The sequence below is a fragment of the Plecotus auritus genome (genome assembly GCF_963455305.1).
Source record: "Plecotus auritus genome assembly, chromosome: 1".
NCBI classification, from domain to species: Eukaryota; Metazoa; Chordata; class Mammalia; order Chiroptera; family Vespertilionidae; genus Plecotus; species Plecotus auritus.
In genome coordinates, this window is record NC_137770.1 from 48,281,360 (window position 1) to 48,308,856 (window position 27,497).

At 39.7% G+C, this 27,497-nt stretch overlaps 1 protein-coding gene across 1 annotated transcript in view; it reads right to left on the minus strand.

Annotated features, from left to right (window-relative positions):
- Positions 1-27,497, minus strand: part of IQCH (IQ motif containing H) — a gene marked incomplete at both ends in the record, with an annotated part of 220,231 nt that overhangs the window by 77,546 nt on the left and 115,188 nt on the right. The window contains 4 exon segments of the mRNA XM_080640562.1: positions 2,694-2,885; positions 7,130-7,402; positions 13,000-13,175; positions 17,326-17,409. Of these exon segments, the coding sequence (XP_080496688.1) occupies positions 2,694-2,885; positions 7,130-7,402; positions 13,000-13,175; positions 17,326-17,409 (725 nt within the window).

Consider the following 27,497-nt stretch of genomic DNA (forward strand, 5'->3'; position numbering starts at 1 on the left):
GAGTATAAGCTAGTGTGTGGATCCATTAAACATTAACAGCATTGAGTACTTGAGTGAGTGAGTTTACGGAAAACTTTTGGAGAATTGGGTTTTGTTACCTGGTAGGATGAAGAGAGAGAGGTTTATACCAAGCCACCACAAACAAAATGAGATTTGTGCCCCATTTTTACTGTGGCCATCATGTAACATTCCGCTTTTCCTAAAATCACCTACGTGTCTATACTGATTTTTAAAATGTGACTACAGCTTTTCAGCATTTGTTGACTCCACGACCTTGTTTCAACTCTCAACCCCAACCAGTTAAATAACTGGTTCTAAATTAGATAGGTAGAAAAAAAAAATGACCTTTATATTGGATCCTTGAGTCTACACTGAACGATGCCTCTGTCTAAAACCAATATCCACATAAGACGCAAGAGAATCTCAAAACAGTTCCAACCCCCATAAACAGCCCTGTTTTTAATCTGTTGCCTACAATATACCAATGAGAAAAATCATGGTATCGTGTCATAAACTGCTATGCAAATGATGCTATTTGTAAGTATTAACATAATTTAGTGCTTACAGTCATAATCTCATTTCTAATAATTCTCCCAGAATGGAGTCTTTCTCTGGACTCTTAGCCTGCAGGATAGTCTTTCATCAAGAAGCTGAAATTTTTAATAACCTGCCAGCATATGTTTTGTATGTGCCGGGCTAGGCTTGATGACACAACATCTTCATTATGAAAAGAAACAGGTCTACAAACTGTAATAGGACATTAAAACATGCCTGTGCTCATAAAGTAATGCTTTGATGTCTAAATGTGCACCATTATGATGGTCTTCTGGAACAAAGGATAATTCTGATCCTAAATCCTCAATAGCTACACTCAATGGAGATTGCAGTTCACTTCCACTCTGGGTACAATTTCACTTTGAAGGCAAAAGAATGTCAATAGTTTCCTCCTCTCTCCCTCCCCCCCGCCCCCCCCCAAAAAAAAAGCTCTTCAGAGCTGCTTTATTTTTTATTTTGGCTTCTAACCAAAATGACCATGGCTAAGCACAGGTTTTAAAGATTAAAAAGATTTCGGAATAATTATTTTTTCCTTATTAAGTTAAAAAAAGATTTCAGTATATTATTAATTATCCAAGATTTTCACATTTAATAACATTCATGATAATGCCAGTGTTCGGTGACAATTTAAAATGGTACGGTTTAAAATAACCGAAAGTAAATAATGTACAGTTAGGCTTCCAAGTGCAATTCAGCCAGTGTCGATATTTTAAATATTTTTAAAACCTAAAGTCAAATATTTTAAATTTATCATTGTCTAATGTCAGGAGAATTTAAAAAATATATATTGGTTTGAAATATTAAGGCCAGACCACTAACATTTCAATTTTTTAAATGAAAAAAGTCATATTTTCATCACTGACTCTCCACAGTTTTGCTTTAAAAAGAAAACGCTACACAATATGAAGTAAAATCCAGTTCAAAGATAACCCTCTATGGGCCTCAAAATTAAATACATTTTCCTTGTTTTATTTTTTTCCTGGAAGAGTAATTCACTTTGGTATCCTTTAAATAATATGTAAAAAGCTGGCCATGACAGGTACTGCATTTAGTCCATTCTCTGACGGAGGGGGAAGAAAAGCCCAGGATAGATCATGGGGAGAACAGTCACATTTGTCAAAGGGAACTCTCTCTTCTGACTGTTCTCTAGATTTATTCGTTGTTTCACTTTCACAAGAGTAATGCAGTTCTCTCTGGTGTGCCCCTCCCTTCCTATCACTTGTGTCTTGATTCATATACTTCTGTAGTGGGATGCTCAGAGGAGATGCAAATCATTGCACAGCCTACTATTAAGCACGTCAGTAGGGAAGGAATCGGTGAAGGGAATTTACGTCTGAATTTTCCTCATCAGTTATGTTGTCATGAGTAGGTCAGCCAAGACAGATTTGGGATTAAGAGAAGCCAGGCTAGTCTCGACCTCTGGATGCAGAGTGAGGCAGTGTTTAGAATGGTGGGTTTAATTTATATAGTAAGCCATATAAAATAACTTTAATTTTTAAGCAAGTTCGGAACAGACTAAGAAGTTGTACAATTCGTCCTTCCACCAGCATACATGGAAAATCCTCTACACAACCACTTATATACTAAGATTTCTTACCTATTGTTCAGCTTTGGCCTGGAGATTTTCTGGGTAGGATGAACTATTTTCTCAACATCTCACAGGGACCAGCAGTTACACAAATTTCCTTAAATTGACTTCAGAAACATGACTGCTGATAGAATGCTATTATACATTAGCTTCCAGGTGACAACCATTTACTAATAGAATTTCTCTCTCATAATAAAATGTGGGTAGCTTATTAATGTCAGTTGTTAGAAGAATATGATAAGACCCACTTAGAGTGAATGATGAGACTTGTAATGTTACCTGAATATGATTTTTAAAGAATTACTTCCTAATTATCATAATCAATTTGAAGACATGAGTGAATACTTTTAGGGCCCAATGAAAGGACATTTAAAATAACCTAATCAACCCCATTGCCCCAGAAAGGTAAAATGATTTTCCCAAAGTCTCACTGCTGGCAGATGACACTGCTGAGCCTTGAGGAAAGTGCCTTCACCTCCTGCTGAGCCTTTTGCTCCATCTCCTAACAATACACAGACACTGTGGATTTACGTCACCGTTGAATACTTACCTGTGCCCATTTCTTGCTCCAGTCTTCACGGCCGTATTTGTTATACTCCTTTAGGAGCCAGTCATGGCACTGGAGGTGGGAAAGAATGTCACAAAATGCAGTCCCATTTCCTCCAAACTCATAGTCCATTTTAAAGAGCCAGCGTGGGATTTCCAGGTGATCGGTGACCAGCTGACTCAGCTGTTCTATCATCTGTGGGGATGAAGACACAGAAACATTTAATGTAGCTGGTTTCCTGGATTCCTTTTTATTGTATTAACTCAGTTGTACTTTTCACATGTCTTTATTGCAAATGGTCTGTTCATTAGGTTATCCTCTAGTTATTAAGACAGACTGGAATAAGTTTTAAGTGATGTATAGATGATGTGAAGAAACCACTACCAATGGGACGAAAGGCATGTTTAAAAGTATAGTCCTATTTATGAGAAGCTGAAATTATCATTTGCCTGCTTTTCAAGACAAAGAATTGAATTTTGGTATTGTTTTCTTTCTTTTTCAGGGAATTATGTGTTTACTTATTGATTCTTCAAATGATGTGTTTTTTTTTTATAGTTTAAAGACTATAAAGATTTATATTCTTGAAAACTATAACTATTTGGTGCTTTGTTGAGCTTTTAAATGTTATAACCTATAAAACATTTAACATTTTCCTCATTAACATACATGAAATGCATTTGTTCGGTGGGTCAATTGACCAAGTGCATTATATTATATGTATTATATGAACATGAGAGATAAAACATTCATGGAAGCTATGTTCCTGGAATACACACCTATCCTATTTAAAACATATTCCCTCAAGAACTGGGCTCCATCACATGGAAGTTTAAGGGATAAAGGTTCAAGCTCTAATATCATGGTGATAATAATGATACTATCTAACATTGCTGAACTCTCAGCAGGAGCCAGGCCTTTGACTAAGCTCTTTACATGAGTTTATTTTTAAATTTAATACTTACAAAACCTATGAGGCAGGCACCATGTTTAGTTTCGTTTCATTTCATATATAAATAACTGAGGGTCAGCAAATTTGAATAACAGGCCCACGATCACACAGCACGGAGTGGCAGAGCAGAGACTCCACCCAGGTTACCCTGACTCCAACACCTAAGCTCATTCTCTCTCCACTGGGCTGCCTAGCTCAACCTGCAGAGAGGTGGGTGGAGAGAGAAGTTAAAAGGGAAGCAACTTTCCTTCCCACCAATAAAGCCATTTGGGATAAGTTTGAGTCAGACAAAAGTCTAAAGCAATATTATTTAATTACTAGTGGCCTGGTGCATGAAATATGTGTGCGGGGGTGGGGGAATGTGTCTCTCAGCCCAGCCTGCACCCTCTCCAATCTGGGACATCACTCTCACAATCTGGCATTGCTGGCTACTAACCGCTCGCCTGCCTGCCTGCCTGATTGCCCCCAACCGCTTCTGCCGGCCAGCCTGATGGTCCCCTAACTGCTCCCCTGCCGGCCTGATCACCTACAACTGCCCTCCTCTGCCGCAACCCGCCTCCTCTGGCAGGACCGGCCTCCTCCACGCCGCGTGGAGCCGTGGGACCCCCAGGCCACACTGCATGGAGCAGCCATTGGGCCCCGCCTCTGCTGTGGGCATGGCCATCTTGTGATGACGTCGCACGTGAGGGCCACCTAGACTTTTATTAGTATAGATAAGTCATACTGTTCTAATAGAGCCTTGGAGAAAAATAACTCACTAAATCACAAAATGATGTTTTTTTTGGTCTTCTCATCAGACTTTCCAGTGTATACTTCCCCGAAAGAAGCAAAGCATTACTAAGCATTTGCTCTGATGAGCCTACCTGCTGCTGTACTTGGCTATGGTCTCTTATACTTAAGGAGGTCTCTGCAACATTCTGTTTTTATTTATTGATGAGAGAGAGAGAGAGAGAGAGAGAGAGAGACATGAATTTGTTGTTCTACTTATTTGTGTATTCACTAGAGGTCCAATACACGAAATTCGTGCAAGAGTAGGTCTTTCTTCCTCTGGCTGTCGGCACTGGCTTTCCTCTGGCACCTGGGACCCAGGCTTCCCTCCAGCCCGTGCTTCATCCGGAAGGACATCGGTCTAGTTAGCATATTACCCTTTTATTATTATAGATTGGTTGTTTCTTGTATGTGCCCCGACCGGGAATCAAACTGACAGCCTTGGTGTATTGGGATGACACTCTAACCCATCTGAGCTATCCAGCGAGGGCTGCAACACTCTTATTCTCTTCTCTTTTGATGACTTTTTGGTCACCAGATGGAAAGTTTTTCAACTAAAGAGTGTGAAAGGACTAAAGATTATGTTTCTGCTGAAGTATGGAGTTGGAAGATTACAATTATTTTGATTAAAGGTACAATCTGTTTTCTTGAGTTGTGTTTTTTCAGCTGCTCTTCCTGGGGATGTTACACTACACAGCAGTGTGGAAATGACATCAAAATGGGCATTCTTGGGATCCCTGAAAGCCCTGTGCAATCATGGGGTATTCAAATAGGGTGGAAATGGAAATGTCCTAGTTCCCTAATTATCAAGTAGTGTCTGTGGATAATTTGGATATTTAAATTACAAGTACTCTGGTCTACACACCATGTAGCTATGAGCTTTGCCTTTAAAGGTTTTTAAATGTGCCTTCCAAAGTTACATCCCTTCTTTCTCTAGTATTGTGTTGAGAAGATAGATTCTATATTTCATCATACTTAGCTATATTATGATCATACTTTGCAGAAGTAGAAATAGTCTTTGGTGGGTAATCTATAATAATAAAAGTGTAATATGCTAATTAGACTGGATGTCCACCTGGACGACCTTCTGGACGAAGCCGTGGTGGCAGAGGCTGAGGCAGAGGCAGCCGCCGTGTTGGCGGGGGCCAAGCCCCTTGCATGAATTTTGTGCATCGGGCCTCTAGTATTTTATAAAACTATTTTGCTGGTGTAAGAAAAGGTGTTCTGGCATAGCGTTTTTATTGTATATTTGGATATATTGTGTATTCAGAGACTCAACTACTAACAAAATTATCATCTGTTTCTTCCAAATCCTGTTATTTGTTGCTTCTGAGAATCCTATAAATGGGCGTCTGTTGATGGATCCCCTACAGTATGAAAAGGATCAATAATATTGTAAAAACTGCACCATGGGAAAGAATTATGTGCTATCTTTAAGTGAAAATTGAACAGTGCTTTAAAATAGCATCACTATTTTTGCTTATTTAACCAAAGCTGTCAATATTTCATATGGAGCATATGCCAGAAAAAGAACTTGCACGGTTACTTTATGGATCAAAACAGGAAATGCTCACGGTGCTCACACTAGACTTAAAAAATAAATTACTTAATCATAAACCAAATGACTTTACACTATTTCCAAACATTTGTGATTTTTTGTTTGAGTTTATCTGTTCAAAAGATGTAATATAGTTTTAAATTGCCATTCATTTTACACTGGTATAGAGCAGAAGTAGAAAAATGACTACTGCTAAAATCCAACTGGTAGTCAGGAATATTTATTAACCTAAATTAAGATGATCACAGCTTTCCTTCACCAGCTTTAAGTTTATGATGCACAGTGGTAAAAGTCAGTGCTATTGATTCATCGCCATCTGCAAATTCAAAACGCTGACACACTCAGATAGCTTAGGTAGGATAGTCAGTATCTGGAAAAATCTCAGTGGCGTACTTCAATTCTTGATGACCTCAGACGTATGTTTTCCAAACAAGTAAGAGTAGAACTCAGTTATAAGTCTGTTTAAGGTGATGCAATTTGCATGTGCCATAGGTGAAATGACATCCCTCGAATCTGATGTGCCTACAAGGGAGTTTTAAATCCTACTTCTGAACACCAGCATTAGAGGAAGGTTTTCCTGCATTGAATGTGCCTGCATCTTTAACCACAATAAACGTAGAAAGTTCTCAATATTTCATGACAAATATTGCCTGAATTCTCATCAGTGAAGATGAAAGCAAGACTCAATACAACTATTGCACATACATTTTAGGGTTTTGGAAATTATTTAATGTAATCTACACTCCTCCCATTATGGCTCCTTCCTGAGGGACCAAATGATTTTTGTACCAGTGAAGGATGTCTGCAGCCCTCTGCCACCTGCCTTGACAGAAAGGCACCCCCCCCCCCCAACCCCAGAGCTCTCCAAACTGGCTCCTTTCAGCTAAAACTGTCTTTCCCATTTTTCCGGGTCCTGCTCAATGGTTGGCTAGCTAATATGATGATGAACTAACTAATCCATGTCGAGGCAATAAATAAAATGAGTAAATATTTTTCAAGGACAATACTTTTAAACATGAAGTCCTAAAGTAGATCTAACAAATCAACTCAAGTATTACACATAATCTTCACTGGGTAGGGCTGGCTCCAGAAGGCCTGAGGTCCTCACAATTTCAAGAGGATGTGATATATTTGAACAGAGCCTCTCTTTTCCACCCCACATACCTGCTGGTGACTAAAGATGTCAGATATTCCAGGAGGGAATGGCACATTGGCGCTGGCAAACATCCGTTTATTTCCAGACTTGGTGCTATAAAGATGAGCTATTTCAGGGTCTGGGCCCAGGATGGGTACGTCTAACATATCTGCCACGGCCAGATCATCTTTGTGGAGGAACCCGCTGACAATGTAGGCCTCTTTTCCACTGATGAGATTTTTTATTCTTTTGATTGCTTTGGGACTGTACTTCAGGTGACTCGCCAGGCACATATGTTGCTTCTGGGGGAAGAGCATATCATTCTTGTTAAAAGGTGTTCTTTTTTCTAGCCCATGCACCTAATTTATAATGTTGCATACCATAAATGCATTATTAATAGCAGGCTGGGTTATGACCTATCCTGTTGTTTAGCAGTTTAAATTGATAAAAGCTGTTGGGGTGAGGCTCTATAATCGCTCACATCTTTAGTGTGTTGGAAATAGGCTCACTGGGAATAGAACTAATTACTACACATCTGTATTTATTTGATCCACGTGGAATTATCCTTCTGTCAGAAGGAAAAGAGGCTGGCGGCCTTTGGATAATAGTGATTCATCTCTGCAGCACTTCTGGCCTGGTTTAACACTAAAGCGCCTGGAAAATCAATACCAAAAATGAAGAAAAACGCCCAATAGGATTCTTCTCTGTACAGGACTCCTAATCTGGCAACTCTTTAAATGATTCGGTAGGAAAAAGGCATTTGGCTTGATACTTCCTTTCCAAAGCTCTGCCACAAAGTCTGTTTCAGAGACTATGTACCTTTTATAATGATTATCCTGGTTCTTGGCCAATCACTTTGGAGAGGATTCATGAATGAAAAAATATTTGAAAATTTCAGCAAGACTGAAGCTTTCATTTTCCAATGGAAAACTTTCTTATTTTAGTTTTGATTATTTAGACCCAGCTCAGCAATACATGTGACTGTCTCCTTCAATTAAATAAATAATTCTGGCATGTCTAATAGGGGCTGAGGACAGAGCCAGATGGTCATCACACACCAAACGAATACAACCATGTTTCTGCATTCAAGGAGTGGGGGCACAAATGAGTACCGTTAATGCATAACTAATCAAAGCAGAGAAAGGCTGTAAAGAGCTACAGAAGGCCCCGGAGGCATGGAGAAGGGAGGCAGAGGACACATGCTGATGGGGAGAGCTGAAAAGGCAAATGACTCATTCTCCTGGGGCCTTAGTTTCTTCACCTGTAAAATGCGTATAATACTAGTACTCATCTCATAGGGATGCTGTAAGGCTTGAATGAGATAATGCATGTAAAGCACTTAGCACAGTGGTTTGGACATAATAAGCACTTAATGAATGTTAGCTACTACTATTATTATGAAAGAGGTTGGGGTTGAGGTGAATTTTGAAGGATGGGTAGGATTTTATCAGGTGAGGATAGGTGTGGGAAAGACATTAACCAAGGATGAACTATGAGAAACCAAGATCATGCTCACTTCCTCTAGAGAAGGGCTGGGGTTAGGAGTCAAACAGTGCTGGCTTTGAGTCTGTCTCTATCATTTATAAGCTACCTGAACCTGAGCCTAAGTTTTGCCATCTGTTAAATGGGAATAAAAATACCCATTTGCTGAGTTGCTCTAAGGATAGAACAAGATCATGAAAGTAAACACCTATTATAATGCGTGACATTGAGTTGCTATTCTATAAATGATAGTACTTATTATTACAGAGAAAACTCTCTTTTTAAAGTCATTAAAATGTCATGCAAAAAATATAATGCAAGATGCCAGAGTGTTAGGGAGTTCAAGGGATTTTGTAGACTAGCACCTACTCCCCCAACTCTGGTCAAAATTAGCTACTCAACATGGCATGAAGATATGGAGAAACGTTGAGCAACTATTTCTGGGAATATCAAACTGTTGAGTGTGTAATAGTTGCTAAGTATGGGTGAAAGAGACCAAGGAGAGCCCTGGGATTTCAGTCTTGCCTGAATTTCTAACTTGCAAGGTGAATTAGAAAACTCCCCAATATTCAAATGAAAGGTTGGGCTAGACATCTCTAGGGTCCTTCCAGCTCTGAAATAACTTTTTCTTTAAAACCAGAGCTCTTCTGGACTTACTGCTTAATGGGTACAGAATTTCTGCTTGGGATGTTGAAAAAGTTTTGATAATGGATAATGCAATGATTGCCCAACAATGTGAATGTGCTTAATGCCGCTGAAATGTACACTTAAAATTGTTAAAATGGTAAATTTTATGTTATGTATATTTTACTCCCTCCCTCCTCCCCCCCCCCTCAAAAAAAAAAGGAAAAAAAAAAACACTCAAAAAAACTCAGAGCTCTTCTGAGAAGAGCATTTGTTGATTTACCCTTCTGGGCCTTCCTCCAAAGTAGGTGTTCTATTCTATGTTCCTCAGATCTATGCAATATGCCTTGTCTATCATAACTGAAATCCATTTGCACAAGCGACTTCTTTTTTTTTTAAGCATTTTTTTTATTTTATTTATTTTTTTAAATATATTTTATTAATTTTTTACAGAGAGGAAGAGAGAGGAGAGGGATAGAGAGCTAGAAACATCGATGAGAGAGAAACATCGATCAGCTGCCTCCTGCACACCCCCTACTGGGGATGTGCCCGCAACCAAGGTACGTGCCCTTGACCGGAATCGAACCCGGGACCTTTCAGTCCGCAGGCCAACGCTCTATCCACTGAGCCAAACCGGTTTCGGCCACAAGCGACTTCTGAGAGTGCTGTTCTAGGAAACTCAATGCTCCGTTAGACAATGGCTGGTAACAGCACCTCACGAGTTTGTGTTTCCCATCTGGCTGATCTCTGTCTTTCCCCTTGTTTATTTCATTCCTTTCCTTTCCCCACAGATAATGTCAATTGGGAAATGTGAAAATATTAAATGTGTGGGAGACCGAGTCACAGTGTACTTGGTGGGCTTTTCAGGGTCCTTAAGAAGAGTGCTTCAGGGTGGCAGTCCTCTCATGTTAAGTTCACAAGGTCAAAGCATTTTGACATGTATTTTCTCATCTGATCCATACCAATAGGCATCCCCTCTTTTGGAGATGAGGAAACTGAGGCTCAAATGATTTGCCCAAAGTCACATAGCTGGCAAACAGAAGAGGTAGGATTTAAACCCAGGTATTAGCACAGTTATTGTGCCACGGCAGCCAAATCTCTCCCATTTCACAGATTGAGAAGTGAGGGTCTGGTGAGTTTATGAGGTGTGATGAGGGGAAGTCAGATGCAGCAATAGAAAGTTCTGAGCACTTCTCCAGCCAGGATGCATTTCTGTCTCCTCTTGGTTTGCTTATTCCCATTGGCAAGTACTCTACCCGACCTGTATTACAGTCATCTGTGGCATACCTTATTCTCCAGGCAAGATGGTGCCCTAATATTGTGTTCAATATGTGTTTAATAAAGATTTGAATATGAATGAGTGGCAGAGTACACATTATTGACTGCAGGTCTTGTATGACCATTAGATCCAGACTGTGAATTAACACAGCTTGAAAAATATAAAATATTCCGAATTCCATAGCATTACAATTGCATTTAATTTATCCTATGACTTTTTTTTAACCTGAGACAAAAGGTATTTGTTGATGATATCTTCATAAACATTAAAATGTTCAAAAATAGACACAATGACTTTATAATAGCACTCTGTATCCATTACAAATCCAAACACTGTATAGTAACTTGGAGAGATGAACAAACAGATTTTTGGCACATTTAAAAAAAATCTCCTCAAAGCCATCCATTTGGATGAAAATCAGCACTGATACAATCTCTCCAACCCATTAAAAAGAAATAAAGCAATAACTAAACATGAGCAGGAACTGATTTGAAAGTGAGAGCTTATTTTTTTGTATTCTAAAATGTTGATTGCCTATGAATGATTACTCAAATCATTTAAACTTAAACTATGAGAAGTATTAAAATGTACTTAAAATATTCCCTACTTGTTTCTACTCACAACAATGCAAACCTAAATTTTGAATGAAACTCAGTGCACCTGTGAATGCTCACTGCCTCTTTCCTGCTTGAAAATTGGGATGGACTGGCTGACAACGGTGCGTTTCTCAGGTAATAGAATTACAGAGCTGAGAAGGGCTTTGAAATGATCCAGTTGGCCACCTCATTTTACAGATGAAGAACAAAGAACAGAGAGGCACAGGGCTTACCCAAGGCCACAAGGTCCTCCAGGAGTAAAGCAGCCATTCCAGTTCATGACAGTGTTCTGGGGTCAGACAGCTTTAGGCTTGTACTCTGGCCCCACTAGTAACTTTGGATGAGAAAAATGAGTCTTGGCTTCCTCACCCATAGAAGGAGATTGATAATTTACATCTTGCTGCATTGTTCTGAGTATCAAATGAGAAAATGTATCTACGCATTTGATATATGTTAGCTCACTCACTTTCCTTCTCCCAAACTAGTGCCCCTTCCTCATTTGATGCCTCTTCAATGTATATGGGCATTTAAGATGCACAGAAACTCCTTATTAGCAGCTATCAGGAGAAAATCAGGAAATTAACTACACACTAATGACAGTTTTTTCTTCCTTGCTTCCTAAAGTCCACAGTATCTCTGCCATTGAGGCCAGGGGATGGCTAGGAAGCACCAAGGCAATCCCTGCATTGTTGTGGATATTGGTAGGTCCCTAAGAATAGGAATGGTGATGATTTCTCCCAGTCCTTTCTTTTGCTTGTCCTGCCCGGGATTTTGCCTTTCTCTTCCACAGCCCAGTGATGCCAATAAAGCAAAGATTTGAGGGGAACATTAAGGTATCCCGTTATGAAAATTTAAAATCTTCATCTTGGTAGAAGAGAGCAAAATCTGATGATAATTCAGAGTATTTCAGCAAAGCAGAAATATTATAGCAACCCTCCACCACCCTGCAGGCCTTTTGTGGGGGGAGTGATAAAAATCATGGCACATCCAAAGGGTTAAGGGGTAGGAAGTAACTCAACACATATATGCTTTCTACATAAAGCTTGCAAGCAGTTTCTCTGGCAATAGATAGTTGACTTCAGTGTATCGCACTTCTGAATGGAGAAAGCTATCTGTATTAGCAAATTCAGACTCTTGGTTCACACACACACAAAAGTCTCCTCAAAATTACATAGTCCATTAGGTATTAAAATGTTGTTTGTTTAACATGGAAAGTTTAAATTATTGTTAAAATATAGCAAAGTTCATTTCATGCCATCTCGTGCGCTGCCTTATTTTTGAACACTGCCCTGGAGGTTCTGTGCATTTCCCAAAAGTCCTTGCCTAGGGATGGAATTTCACTCAGAATTCTTTCCGTTAGTTAAAAATCAGACAAGTTAAAACACACACACACACACACACACACACACACACACACACACACACACACCCTGAACCTTGTTCATTATGAACTGTGGGATATGGTAAATGAGACCAAATTCCCCTGAGTAGGGGTTGGAACCAAAACCACGAGTCTGAAGGAATAGCGGCGTGGAAGTCAAAACACAGAGCCCTGGTCCAGACTCTGCCCTGAACTAGCTTTGTGACCCTGGGCAGGCCCAGCCTTCCTCTGCCGTGGTGTCCTCCACACAAAATGAAAAAGAAACTGTAGATGTTATAAATTCACCTACTAGTACTTGGTGGTACCGCCCAATAAGCCAATTACTTCAGCTACAGAGTGTTGGAAGTGTTGCTCAACTAAGTCTGAAAGTTAAACTGGGATATTTATTTCCTCCAGTCCAGCTAGTCGTCTAATCAGTAAAGCTGTTAAACTTGCAATAATATTTCACTGATGTGTACCAGAGCGTTGCAAGTTATAAAATTTCCAATTTAATTTTACTGCATCCCTGACGCCGTGGTAATTAGAAGACAAACTCACAGTGAAGATCTTTATAGCTTCAGGGGTGATAATTTTGAACCTGTCCTGCAGGTCACTTCTGTCCTCAAGGTTCCCCGATTTGACAGCTGCCTGTAGACTCAGGATTTTATGGTAATACAGAAATAACTCTTCATTCATTTGATGGGAGCAGATGTAGATGACGCTTACATTGGCATCTAAGAACAACAGGCACAGTGTTAATTACTGGTATAAAGGTAAACGATATTATGAACTCTGGCATCGGATTGATGTGGCACCATTTAAAATAAAGAGCATAGCCAAAGCCACATTGAAGTTAATTTAGATTGGTTTTGTACAGGTCTTAGCAGTGTAACTAGATTTTGGGCACTTTAACATTTCTCTAAAGAAAAGATATATAACACTATCCCCCCCAAAACGGACACAATGATTCTTTCAGAAGGAGGGCTGTGAGGTACCATGCAAGTCTACATTCAAATAATGCAGAGAGACTCAGCCCCAGAACTCCCATTAACATCAATGGGAATTGCATACTGCTTTAAAAATTTATCCCATTAGCTTCAGTAAATTATGAAACAGAGCTATTAACTTTAAAATGCTGATGAAATGGCAATTTCTTATTCTGCTTGGACTTGGCAAGGCCAATTTAGGAACTTTCCTCTCCAAATAAATCGTAAGATTATGACCACAGCAATGATTATTTCAAGAAACCAACCTTTTCCCAGCTCCATTCCCAAAGAAGAGTAGATTAATTATTTAGGACATCTAGTGACTGTTGGTTTAAAGGAAACACTGTCTTAATTCAACTGTTCTCCTTCTTAAGATGTGCTTATGTACTTAGAAAGAAATCCTAATTAAATATTCCACCCAAATGGAATAGACAGATGAGATTACCCACTCCAGGCTGCAAAATATTTTAAGGAGTATGGACAGTAAATCAGCAGCCAATAAAGTCATTAATTGATTGATTGATTGATTGATTGATTAATAAAAAATAACTGACCAGTAGGAGCAAAGCACTTGACAAGACATCGGGGAAAGTACAGGAAGCAAAGCAACTGAGATGCTGCCCATGAGAAGCAACCCTTTCACCCACAGGAACAGCTGTAAAGCATGGTGAGAGCAGTGGGCACGAGGAAGCACACCCACCCAGTGCTGGGGGTGTTCAGAGGAGGGAGCTCTGTAAATGTTTCCTCGGTGAGGGAGGCCTGAGCGGGATTTGAAGACGCCTCTGTTCGGTTTGGCAGAGTGTACAGAGCATAGACTGATTAAATTCTGGCTCAGCTGCCCAGGGACCCAGGGAACATTATTTGACCTTTGTAAGCACTGGTTTCTTCATCTGAAATGGGGGATAAAATCACCTGGGGCACAGGTTTAGAGAGTATTAAATGAAAGAATACATGATATACATAGTTATATACAGGGTGGGCAAAAGTATGCTTACAGTTGTTTGCATGGAAAAAGGCATGCAGGTATAGCTTTATTAACTGCGTGTTTTGCATACTCACAACTATAAACCTACTTTTGCCATCCCCTGTATATATATGGCACCCGGTGCCATATCTGTCACATAGTAAGTGCTCAACAGACAGTACAAATATCCTCCACAGCTTGCCCTTCCTTGGCCAGCCAACAGTTATTCCCCACCCTACCCTTCACATCTGTGCTCCTTTTATTCAATGCTCAAGATTTAACACGATGAAATCACATCCTCTGCTGTTCTGCCTTATTGATCTTGCCTTCCAAACTCCTAAAAGGTAAGGTGCATACTCTTTCTTATATTCTCCCAAGTCCTGATACAGTATAAGGTATGCAGGAGGCACTTACTAAGTACTTGTGGGTGGACTGAAGGGATCTGGGAGAATGGAGAGATTTAGGACCTGGAACACCTCCCACAATCAGTGAGCTCCAAGGCATCTGGGAGACATCTCCGGCACCTGAGACAACATCTGGGGCTAGAAGTAGAGTCTTCCGAACTGACCTGGTGCTGGGCCCACCGTAGGAGCTCCGTAAATGTAATTATGTGAGGGGCTCCTATTTAATTTGGGAACCAAAATGCCATAAACCTCAGAATAAACTAATTTAGGAGACAGTGGTTAAATTGCTGAATGATCAAACTAGTTGTCCCAAATCTTGTGTTTTTAAGACGAGACTAGTGCCTTACCAAACTAGTGGTTTTAAAAATAACTAGTATTTTTTAAAGTATTGAAAAAGGACACAAAAACAAATAAAAATAACTTAAAGACTCCATAACAGGAAACTAAATTTTTCTTGGGAAGAAATTTTTAGGTTACAAATGATAACAAATCATGTTGCTAATTTCACCTTCCCTGTTCATTTCTGGCAAAGGAATACATATCATTAACACTAATATCCAGTATTAGTGTGTGGCTTGACTATGAATCTATAAACATTCAAAATTGACAGGTAATTTTGGAAAGGAATTAATATGAAAATGAAGATTGCTTTGATTGCTAAGCAATAGTCAATATCAATCACTCTCTTGCTTAACTCATCTAGGAATTGAAAATACTAGCCATTGGGTCTCCACCTGACATCTGACTTCACGGCCAATACATGAATGACAAGTCTTTCCAACATGATCAATCAGATTATCTTTATTTCCCCTGAATAAACAGAAAAAAATCAATACCCTTTACTAGGAATTAATGAAATTAAGAAAAAAGATACTCATGTAAATTACAGAGTAAGGAATATAGTCAATAATATGTATGGTGTCAGATGAGTACTAGAATTAGCAGGGTGGTCACTTCATAAGGTATATAAATGTCTAATCACTGAGTTGTACACCCGAAACTAATATAATATAAAAATAAATTTTAAAGGTAGTCATTTATTCTTCCACAAGATTATTGCTAATTTTCTTAGTTCCTTATTTCACAATCAAGTACCTTGTCTAACTACTCCTCTTGAGAGGTTTTAGGATTGCCTTGCTGTGTCATAAAGATAATGTAGCAAAAAAAGGCATTTGGTTCATAATCTCTCAGAAATGTTCATTAGCAATATTTCCCATTGCAGGTAGACCTACACGGAATTATTGAATTATTTAAAATAGAAGCTTAATACTTTCAAGTCTTTTCTAATAATGAGAATCACTTGTAAAGAAATTCTTTGGCGATGGTTTGTGCTATATAAAAAGCTGAGAAAAAAAATTAATTCAAATAAATTAGAGCAAAGTCTGCCCTCTGCTGCACTTCAGTGGTTTCTACCCTGTCAGGTTTTTAGTTGAAATAGCTCAGTACTAACAAATCAATCTCAAGTCATTAAATTTATTTTTGTAAGGCTGAAAAACAATATTAGTGCCTAGATAATAGATTAAAGCAATTACACTATTATTATTTTAGGACACTGTAAATTTCTAGCACTGATGTATTTTTGTTACTAAATGGCATTTATAAAATAATAATGATGCTGAAATATATGTGAAGCATGTAAAGTATGTCATTCCAGGGAGCCAGCTGAGTTGGTCATTGATAATTTAAAATCCTTCTTTGTTTTGCTTAAATAAGGGCCAAAGCAATTATATTTTTAACAAAACGAAGAAGTTTTTATTTGGTAACTAATAAAAACCTAGTTTTTGTTTAAGCCTGAGTTTTGGCTAGTACATCCCAAACTGATTCACTGTTATCGCTTAGCCTTTGCAGCCTCTAATCTTTAAGCCTGACTAGCACCCTGGCTTCGAACAGTATCAGTCAAATTCTTATACCCGTCGCTCCTGGCTCCAGGTGGGGTCTGATCTAGAATTAACCAAATCAGTATTGGAACCTGACTTTTACAAAGGTGCATCTGTCACTCAAAGTTTGTGTTTAAGAATTTCCTCTATTAGGCATACCCTGTTTTCTAATAACTAGATGCTATATATTTCAATAAAATCTTTTCAACATCTATCCTCATTTCCCTCTTATTCTTACAATGAAGACACAATGCTTTTAATTTCTGATAACACTTTCCACTCATTCCCCAGATAATTTAAGACAATATCGACACAAAAATGTTAACTTCTCCCTGCAAGATTTAGTAAATGAAGAAGATTTGGGGCTATAGGAGAGAAATCCTTATCCAAACCTGCAGCAAAGAGAATTTAGAAAACTACCCAAGTAAATTGGTTAAAGATGTCATTTTTAAAATTCAAGTTGACTTCACTATAAATCTGTTCTTTAAAACAAAACATTCAATTGCCCTGCAAGTAAATGAGAACTCTAAGCCTTTTACTTATAGAGGAAAAAAAATAAGCAAAAACAAACAAAAGAAACTCCCTCAAAAACATTTTATCACCATCCACTGATAAACATTCCAGAGTCATTTGTGTAAAAGTATTTACTGTACCTAAGATGTCACACAGCCGCCCCAACTGCATGTTCTGTAGTGTGTCGAAGTCGGCAATATTTTGTCGCACAGGCTGGGTATAACCTAAAAGGCAAACAAGGTGTCAAAACCCAGAAAGAGCAAATCAGTATGGCAACACGGCACACCTAGGATTTCAAATGTCACAGTTCACATTTCCAGGGAAGGATTTTCTCCGGAGCATCTTGCAGAAACAGCCTCACTGCGAAGCGTGAGGTCCTCGCTTCTCAGGGGAGTAAGCATTATTCTGGGAGATGTGCTAAGCAGCACTTTCTGCAACAGACAGAGGTTTGTATTTTTCAATACCAGCCAAGCTGCTGGGAATCAGGGTTATGAAAACATGGGGAAATTTTCTGACATTTGACATGAATGTTCAAAACAACATGTAAAAAAAAAATTATGCTCAGGTTTAAAAAAACACAATTTTGGCTTTTTAACTTATGCTTCCTATGGGGCATTTTGAATATGTGTCCTAGGGTCATTCTAAACTGACACACAGATGTCAGAGAAAGCCCTTGCTGTCAGGAATATGTATTGACGTGATTCTAAATACTGAAGAAATATGGCTCTGCTCACACAGTCAAAAGGACTTTTAACCTTTAAAGGGCAATAAAGGTTATTGCGGTTAGTGCAGTATTTTATCAGTCCTGCCAGTTGCCTTCATGTCCAGTGGAAACAGAGCAGAAGGAAAACCCACGTGGGTTACAATTGTCCAGAAATCTTCCACAACAACAAACAGCAGCAACAACACTTCCTGCTAATATGTCAGGGTTAAAAAAATATAAGTGAGTGAAAACATGAACTTTAAAGGCATGCATACTCACAATTAGGTATAATTGCTTATATGAAATTCAACAACTGTAGGTGCAACTCATTTTTTTTTCAATAAAATTGCTTTTCACATTTTGAAGAAATGCTTCAATGCCTCCTTGTGGTTAGTGAGCCCAAACACATGTTTCAAGTTAAACTGCTATAGATAAAGTGATTTTAAATAGTGCATCTTCGAGATGGCACAGACTTCCTTTTCAGCAAAAGGAAAACTATAGCAATTCAGGCAACAGGGCTTCAGATCAAATGAACTCTGATAATTGGCTCCTTGCTTTGATGTCAGTGTTTAAACACTAGACGACGTCTGGAAATTAAATGAGTTTACAATTCCTCTGAAAGTCTCCCTTTGCAGATAAACTAACTGAAGAGGCAGAAGGCCAAATGGGTTGTTGGAATTATTTTTGAAAAATTGTTAAATTCTAAAATAATTTGGGGAACCATTCCACGGAATATGAAAATTAATATACACAGCTACAAACAATGCTGTCTTGGTGTGTGGTTGCAATATGGTAACTTGGGATTTTTGCATATGTATAATTTGAATAAATGTTTAGAAAGTGGTATTATGAGTAACATATATCAAAACTATAAGAAGGCAGAAGAAATGCCTAAAGAAATAAGGTGTTATTAAGAAAAGTGCCTGAGAGCATTCCATGAACACATTTCTTTTCAAAAGTAAAGATAAAAGGCAGTGTGATGTCTCATTAAGATGCTGTCCAATTTAAAATATAAAGGATGTCTGAGCACTTTCTGCAGCACAGGAATGAATATATCTGTGTTTCAATCAAGTGCTTGAAGTTAGTTTTCCAACAAAGTATTTAGTACCTCTGTTACCACTGATCAAGGATTCATATAAATTACGGGGTATGATAGAACTGGTTACCCTGTTAAACCTACAAATACACCCATTTTAAAGAATTGCACATTAACAATCTCAGAACATTGTTATAGAAGATCATATGTAGTAACAGATATGAAAACATTTTGCAAAGTGTCAAGTGCTGGGCAAACATAGGTATTTTAATGTTGTGAGGTATGTGCACTTCCAAAGCTTATAAGAACAACAGAAAATTCTGTGTATGTTGCAACAGACCACTCTACTTGGATAAGATGCAATGCAATGCACAGTGCCATCAGCAGAGTAGATGTTGGGAGTCAATTTAAAAAAAAAATCAGATTTATTCTTATGTTTCGTATATCCACAAAGTAGAGGACTCCTAGGTGAAAAGACCTCATCAATGCTGAAGGCATATATTAAATACAACAGAGACTTAACCAGGAAACTATCAGCAAGGATGCTCTGGCTTTGGGAACTTCAGCAGACATGCCCAGTGGCAATGAAACATCACAGTTTGGAATACAATCTACAAAGATGGGATACTTCAGAGGTCAGACTAGAAACACTGGGGGAGTTTTGAGAGCCCATCTCCTCCTGCCCTGAATGTTATAGATGGGGAAACTCAGGGGAAGTGCCTTGTCTCTTGTCCAAGGTTGCATAAGCCTACAAATTATTATACAGTTCAGATACTACAGATTTAGCTCTTGTGACAAATGTGGTTACATAAAATAGAGAAAACAAGACTCTCCAAGTGTGAGCAGAGAACTACAGAAGGGACAAAGAGCCTTTGCCTCTTTTATGACTTTTATTTTCAATTTTGTAATGGGCAGAAGAACGACCCTTCAAAGATGTCCTTGTCCCTATCCTTGGAATCTGTTAGGTTTCATGGTAAAGGGGAAATAAAGCTGCAAATGGAATTAAGGTTGCTAACCAGCTGACATTAAAATAAGGAGATTGCTCTGAATTACTTGGCTGGGCCCAATGTCATCAAGGGTTCTTAAAAGTGGAAGACAGAGAGAGGAAGAAGAGTAGAGTTAGAGATGTGACTACAGAAGAAAGGCACAGAGAGATGCAACGTTGCTGGCTTTGAAGACGGAGGAAGGGGCCAAGGGCTTTTCTTGTTAATTCCTTTGTGGGTGGTTTCTAAAAGCTGGAAAGGATAAGGAAACGGATTATCTCATAGATCTCCTAGAACCCCCCAGAAAGTAACACAGCCTGCCGACACCTTGATCTTAGCCCCTTTCGGGCTTCTGAACTACAGAACCGTAAGGTAATCAACTTGGATTGTTTTAAGCCACTAAGCTTGTAGTAACTTGTTACAAGGTGATAGTAAACCAATATGACTTTCTACCTTCCCTTACCCCCCTGTATGCACCACCTCTCTCAGATATCCTGCTTCTCTTTCATTCTAACTGAACGATGAGGAAGGGCCAAAATCCTTAATAAGAACTCATAATATACATTAGATAAATGTTGTTGCTATTATTGTCTTTTTTCTTTATTAACTTCAGCAGAGCCAGACTGAAATTTTCAAGAGGAACCTCATTTTCACAAACCTTACTATTACAAACATAAAATTATATTTGAGCTATCAAAGTACAGTTCTTTTAGCTTATGCAGCGGATGGGCCCTAATCACTGTCAAGTGTGTCGGGACACCCTTTTCTAAGAAGATCCTCATCTTCCCTCACGGTCATTCTCTTGCACCCTTTCTCTGCTGTACTTTTCTCACGTTGTCATTATATGTTTCTTTGCTTGCTGGTTTATTGGTTGTATGTCTCTCCCCTCCCCTGCACTACTCCGGCTCCTGTGAACAGACTGCAAGTCCCATGAAAACAGAGACAGTGAGATAGCCCCAGTCAAATGAATGAATGAAATGTATCTTAAGATCCTACTCAAGAATCTGTCTTAAATTCCTAGCCCTTTCTGCCATGTGTTCTCGTTTCCTCTCCTCCTTTCAACTCTTTTAAAATTGGGTTCCCTGATCTGAAGAATTTCTGGGAAATTCAAAGAATGGTCAGTGGGATCTGTAGCTTTTCTAGGTCTTCATCCGCATAGAATAAAACAGCAGTGGCCTGGCCGGTGTGGTTCAGTGGTTGAGAAAACTAAGAGGTGACTAGTTTGGTTCCTGGTCAGGGCACATGCCCAGATTGCGGTCTTGATCCCCAGTAGGAGGCATGCAGGAGGCAACCAGTTGATATTTCTCTCTCACTGATGTTTCTATCTCTTCCTCTCATTTCCCCTCTCTCTAAAAATCAATTAAAAATATTTAAAAACACTGGCCTATAGGGGCGCTCTCTCCTCCTTATCCCTACAGTGGGGAACTCAGCCTCTTTTCTTATGGCCATCCTCATCACCTGCAAAATATTCCTAGTTTGATAGAGTATTCCATCTTTTTTCAAGAAGTTATGCCTCTGCTTTACATCAAAGAAGGGTACCCACAAGCGGCCTCTCTAAAGTTATCCAAGTACTTTTGTCCTCTATTGAACCACGAATACTCATCAATAGTTCAATTATGCTCATACTGGCTGTCATTTCTCCATCTTCATTTCTCCCTTCACCTACTTTCCCATTCCCACCCTCACTCCCATACAAACTCCTATCAGATTATGCTAATTGACTCTTTGCAAGCAGTAAACTAGCTGTGCCAGGATTGGCTTTTCCTTCACAGAAACCAAGGCAACTCTCAGTGACTAGCCCTCTTAGGACTGTGCATGCCTCTGTGATAGGCCCCTGTGTCAGGCCCCTGCCCCTGTAGTAGAACCAAATATTTTTGAACACCTGCTCATTATCCTGTGGTTGACTCCTAGTTTCTTTTATCTCTAAGTCCTGTTCCTTGTCATGGTACCTAAGGCAGAGAAGGGGTTTAAAATTGACTTCTACTTACTAGGTAATTCTCATTCGTTGATCACCCTGGCCTGAGATGGCAGACAACCATGCCTCAGTATGATGGACTGAAGCAGTAGTCTCAACCTTTTCCCCATTTTGAAACACAAGATGGGTGATGTTCAAATGTGTCACACACTGCTAGGCATACACAGTACAGAAGCAACAGTAGCTCCATCCCTTTCTCGTCCACTCAAGAAAGCATACTGCCAGCTCAGCAAGAGCACCATTACCATGGAGATGATCTTGAATTGCTCCAATCCATTGAAAAAATTATCATTAGTCAATTTTGGTATTCTAATAGTGAAAATTTAGGGGAACATGTGCCATACTTCACAATTGATTACGTGTCAACATATTACAGTAATCTAGAGAAATGTGGTCTGGACATTATGGTTATACCCAGCTTTTAATTAGTTGTGCAAGTGTGAAAGCACAAGATACTGAGATAAGAGATAAGATATAGCAAGAGAGAGGCCCATTTGGGTTATTTATATAGTACTTGTGGCCCGGTGCACAGATTCGTGCACATTGAAAGGAAATTAATTAGAAGAAATACTAGTATTTTAATATTGCTATTCGCCCTTTCTCTATAATAGAAGTGTCAACCAAATTCACGATCAACAATGACAGATCGAAACACACACACGCAGTTGGCACCAGCAAGAGCTTTATACATATCATGCATATGCGAGTCAACTTAGCCATATATATATATATATATATATATATATATATATATATGTATATATATATATATATATATGGAATAAACTTGCTTAATTAGACCTACTTTCTGATTTAGCTAAACTTTTTCCAGCCCAGTGAAGCACCCCAACTTCTCTTTCAGGTAATTGTCAGCAACACAGCAATAAATACCAACACAAAGCAGATTATTATTGTAGATTACACAGGGAGAACAAAGGGTGAAATATTTAACTGCAGCAGTTTGACTATATTCTGCGTAGTGAGAAAACCTGAAGTCATTTTCAAGGTCTACCATTTCTTACTTCTTTTTAGTTGGGTCAAGTTTCTAAACTTTCTAAATCTCCATTTTCTGACTGATGAAAATAGGATTCTACCGAGTCTCCTATCTACCTACTCCAGGACTTCTGTGAGGATCAAATGAGATGAAGCATGTGAAAACACATCACAGACATTTGGTTAAAGTGTAAAATGTTTCCACCTGGCTATAAAGCAAGTCGTGCTCCTGGGCTAAAGAAACTCCAAGGAGGCTAGGCACTAGGGAGAGGAAACTGGGTGTTGCTACGTGACGTCATTACCCAGCTCCCACAGCCACCGTTTCTGGGCTGGGCTGGGCTGTGGGCTGCATTTTGCTCCATGGGGTCTCTGCAGCATTGGCTATTATTTGGTGGGCTGTCGCTCCAGGGTGGTGGTGTGGCCTGTGTCCTACTTGGGGGAAGCTGAGTGTTGCTTTGTCAGCACCAGATCCGGGGTGCCGTTTCTTTGTAAATGGCCAGTGCATGTCACAGCAGCTCCTGCATTGAGGCGTCTCCCCCCCTGGTGGTCAGTGTGTGTCATAGCAACTGGTTGGACGGTTGGAGGGACACTTAGCATATTAGCCTTTTATATGTATCCAGTGGTAGTTTGTTGAAAATAAAGCTGAGAGTTGTGTTTTGGGAGGTGGTGAGGTGGATTAGGGAATTTTGTGATAAGGATATAGAAAACACAGGAGGTACTCAAATATTTGTTGAGTTTTAAAAACATTCTCAAACCAAACCTGCCAAATGAATTCTGTGTGGTTCTGAAGACCTTCCTTTCAAAAGGGTGAGGACTTTCCCTTGTTTAAACTTTTTGTCAGTGGCTGACACAGCATTGCATGCAAGAGAAGCCAGTGATTCTCAAAGTGTGGTCTGGGGACCCTTTTGGGAGGTCTGCAAGGTCAAATTATTTTCAAAATAATACTAAGATGGTATTTGCCTTTTTCAACCTTATTGTCTCATGAGATACAAAAAGTTTATTGATGTGATTTTAGATTCCACATTGCAACTAATACTTAAGAATTACTATTGTTGAATTTTGGTATAAAATCAAAGAAGAATGTACACAATTATCTGAAAAGGCTGTAAAACACAACATATTATTCCCTTTTCCAAATACTTATCTGTGTAGGGCCAGGTTTTCTTCATATGCTTCAACCAAAACAACATATTGCAATAGACTGAATATAGAAATATATCTAAGAACTCAAATATGCTCTATTAAGAGATTTGCTAACTTGCCGACCTATGCCATTCTTCTTGCTAAATTTTTTTCTGTTTTGGAATGGAAAATAAACTTTTTAAATAAAAATATGTTATTTAGGTTAAAATGGGTGATGGATTCATTTATTATTATTTTAAATAATATTTTTAAGTTAACTAGTTTTAGTTTCTAATATGGTGAATATCCGGAGATATAACCTACCTAAACCAACACTCTGTAGTGTCCTCAGTAATCATTACAAGTGTAAGTTGGAGAACTGCTGAACAATTATTTTAATATTTTGATGAGAATGATGATGACAAAAATTATAGCTTTATCTTAGTATTTGTAAGACACTTTTTAGAGCATACCTTTTTAGGAAAACATGTTTTTATTGATTTCGGAGAGGAAGAGAGAGGGAGAGACAGACAGAAACATCAATGATAAGAGAGAATTATTGGTTGGCTGCCTCCTGCATGCCCCCTACTAAGGATTGAGCCAAAGGGGAATTGAACTGTGACCTCCTGGTTCATAGGTTGATGCCCAACCACTGAGCCTCTGTGGCTGGGAGAGCATATCTTTTTGTTGTTGTTAATCCTCACCTGAGGATATTTTCCCACTGATTTTTAGAAAGAGTGAAAGGGAGGGGGAGAGACAGAGAGAGAGAAACAGACATTGATTGGTTGCCTTCCGCATGCTCCCCAAACAGGGCCGGGGATCGAGCCTGCAACCGAGGTACGTGCCCTTAACCAGAATCGAACCCGGGACCCTTCAGTCCATGGGCCGATGCTCTATCTGCTGAGCCAAACTAGCTAGGGCCAGGCGAGCATATCTTAATATTAGATCATTTCATAGAAAGCCCAGGGGCTAGTGTCAATTGACAACCAGTTTAATGCTGTTTCTGTATTTCATGGTGCAACATGAGACAGCTCAAGACCAACTGGGTAATTTAATATTACAGGGTCATGGGGCCAACTCTGATCTAATCAGTGGATGACTGTGGATTTTGATTACTTGGATGAATACAACATGGATGAATACAAATATGTTTTCATTTTAATTTGGGCTATAAATAAATGTGAAAGTTAAGTGTACTTTGTTCTCAATCCCAAAAGACCTAGATATTTCTGGGAAATGCTGTCTGGGAGATCTTGGCAGTACATCTATCTCAGGAATTAATATGGCAACACCACAGCTAAACTATGGATTCCATACTACTTGCCAAAATACATGCTGAAGACTGCAACGATTTGATTGAAAGTCCTGATTTCTCAGCCCTGAGGTGGAAGGAACAGAGTCTATCTTGTCTTTGCGTTGTCAACTCAAAAATGAGAAGGTAGGAAGGTGCCAATGTGCTTGGAGGCACAGTAAAAATGTGATTTCAGATAAAACACTCTTGGCTGTGTTCCTCTACCCTGTCCCTGCTCACAGATGAAGGTGAGTGCAAGTTCTTATCTTCTGGAGGAAGGGAGTAGAGTTAGGAAGCAACTCTGTCAGGAGCATTTGTGGCTTTCTCAGTTCAGTGTTCGGACAGTTGTGCACACAAGTAAGTTTTCTATCTTTTAGGCATTTGTGACAGTAGAGAACAGCAGAAAATGTTTTTCAGGAACCTCACAATAGCAGGATCCATAATTTTATAGAATGGAGCACCTTGGAGACTACTAGTTGTGTTAGCCCTAAGGATAATTTGCTGAAATAAAGCAAAGAGGGAAAATGAGATGAACTATATACCTTGCTTTTAGCCGTTAAATCATTTGGCAATGAAAAAAAAGATTACATGCAGAAAAGAGAAAATCCCATCTCAGTATATCCCTTGTTTTTATTTTAAAGGAGGAAGAGAAGTGGGGGAGGAAACCCAACACTGGGGGTGTAATTGGCTGGCAGCAGCCTCATATACCTGCTCACGGCATCTGAGCCCCACACTTGGCACATCTCATTTAATGTCAGCATATTTTAAAATGCCACTGAGTTTAAGTGTAGCACCAAATGATGCACTGTAATAAAGATGCACAGGGGTTAAATTAAAAGTGGAGGAAATAACTTGGCCAAAGAAACTGGAAGCAGATTAGTTTGCAGGTTTTGTTTGGACCTCTGCTTTTCTAGAGGAATTAGAATTCTTTGTTGCAGTTCTTTCTTATTTGACTGATAGATTTTGCTTAAAATAGACCCTAGTATTCTATTCCCGCTATGAACCATAGTAATTATTTTGCTATAATTGTATTTCATTAATAAAAATGATAAAAATATGAAATATCTAATTAAGAGATCAGCCTATATAATCTAGAAAGAATGACTTTTTATAATCTTACTAGAGGCCCGGTGCATGAAATTCGTGCACAGGGGTGTGTGTCCCTCAGCCCAGCCTTCACCCTCTCCAATCTGGGACCCCTCAAGGGATGTCCGACTGCCCATTTAGGCCCGATCCAGGACTGCTGGCTCCCAACTACTTTCCTGCCTGCCTTCCTGATTGCCCCTAACCATTTCTGCCTGCCAGCCTGATTGATGCCTAACTGCTTCCCTGCTAGCCCGATTGCCCCTAACTGCCCTCCCCTGCCAGCCTGGCCACCCCTAACTGCCCTCCCCTGCCAGCCTGGCCACCCCTAACTGCCCTCCCCTGCCGACCCAGTCACCTCTAACTGCCCTCCCCTGCCAGCCTCATCACCCCTAACTGCTTTCCCCTGCTGGTCTGGTCCCCCCCAACTGCCCTCCCTGCAGGCTTGATTGCCCCCAACTGCCCTCCCCTGCAGGCCTGGTCCCCCCCAACTGCCCTCCCCTGCAGGCCTGGTTTCCCCCCCAACTTCCCTCCTCTGCCGGCCTGGTCCCCCCCCAACTGCTCTCCCCTGCAGGCCTGGGTCCCCCTCAACTGCCCTTCCCTGCAGACCTGGTCGCCCCCAACTTCCCTCCTCTGCCGGCCTGGTCACCCCCAACTGCCCTCCCCTGCAGGCTTGATTGCCCCCAACTGCCCTCCCTTGCAGGCCTGGTCCCTCCCAACTGCCCTCCCCTGCTGGCCATCTTGTGGTGGCCATCTTGTGTCCACATGGGGGCAGCCATCTTGTGTCCACATGGGGGCAGCCATCTTGTGTCCATATGGGGGCAGCCATCTTGTGTCCACATGGGGGCAGCCATCTTGTGTGTTGGAGTGACAGTCAATTTGCATATTACTCTTATTAGATAGGATAAAATTACAAAGTGATTAGTTTCTTTGTACAATTAATCAACAGCATCCCACCTCTCCTGTTGGTTGAAAATAGCTAAAGCTCTCTGTTACATCTAGGAATATTACCCAAAATATATGTCAATTGTGTTTCATCACTCCTTTCAAAGAGGTTACTTCACAATGTGTAATTGTCTTTATGATCGTATTATCAAGCTATAGATTTTAAAATACATGATATTTA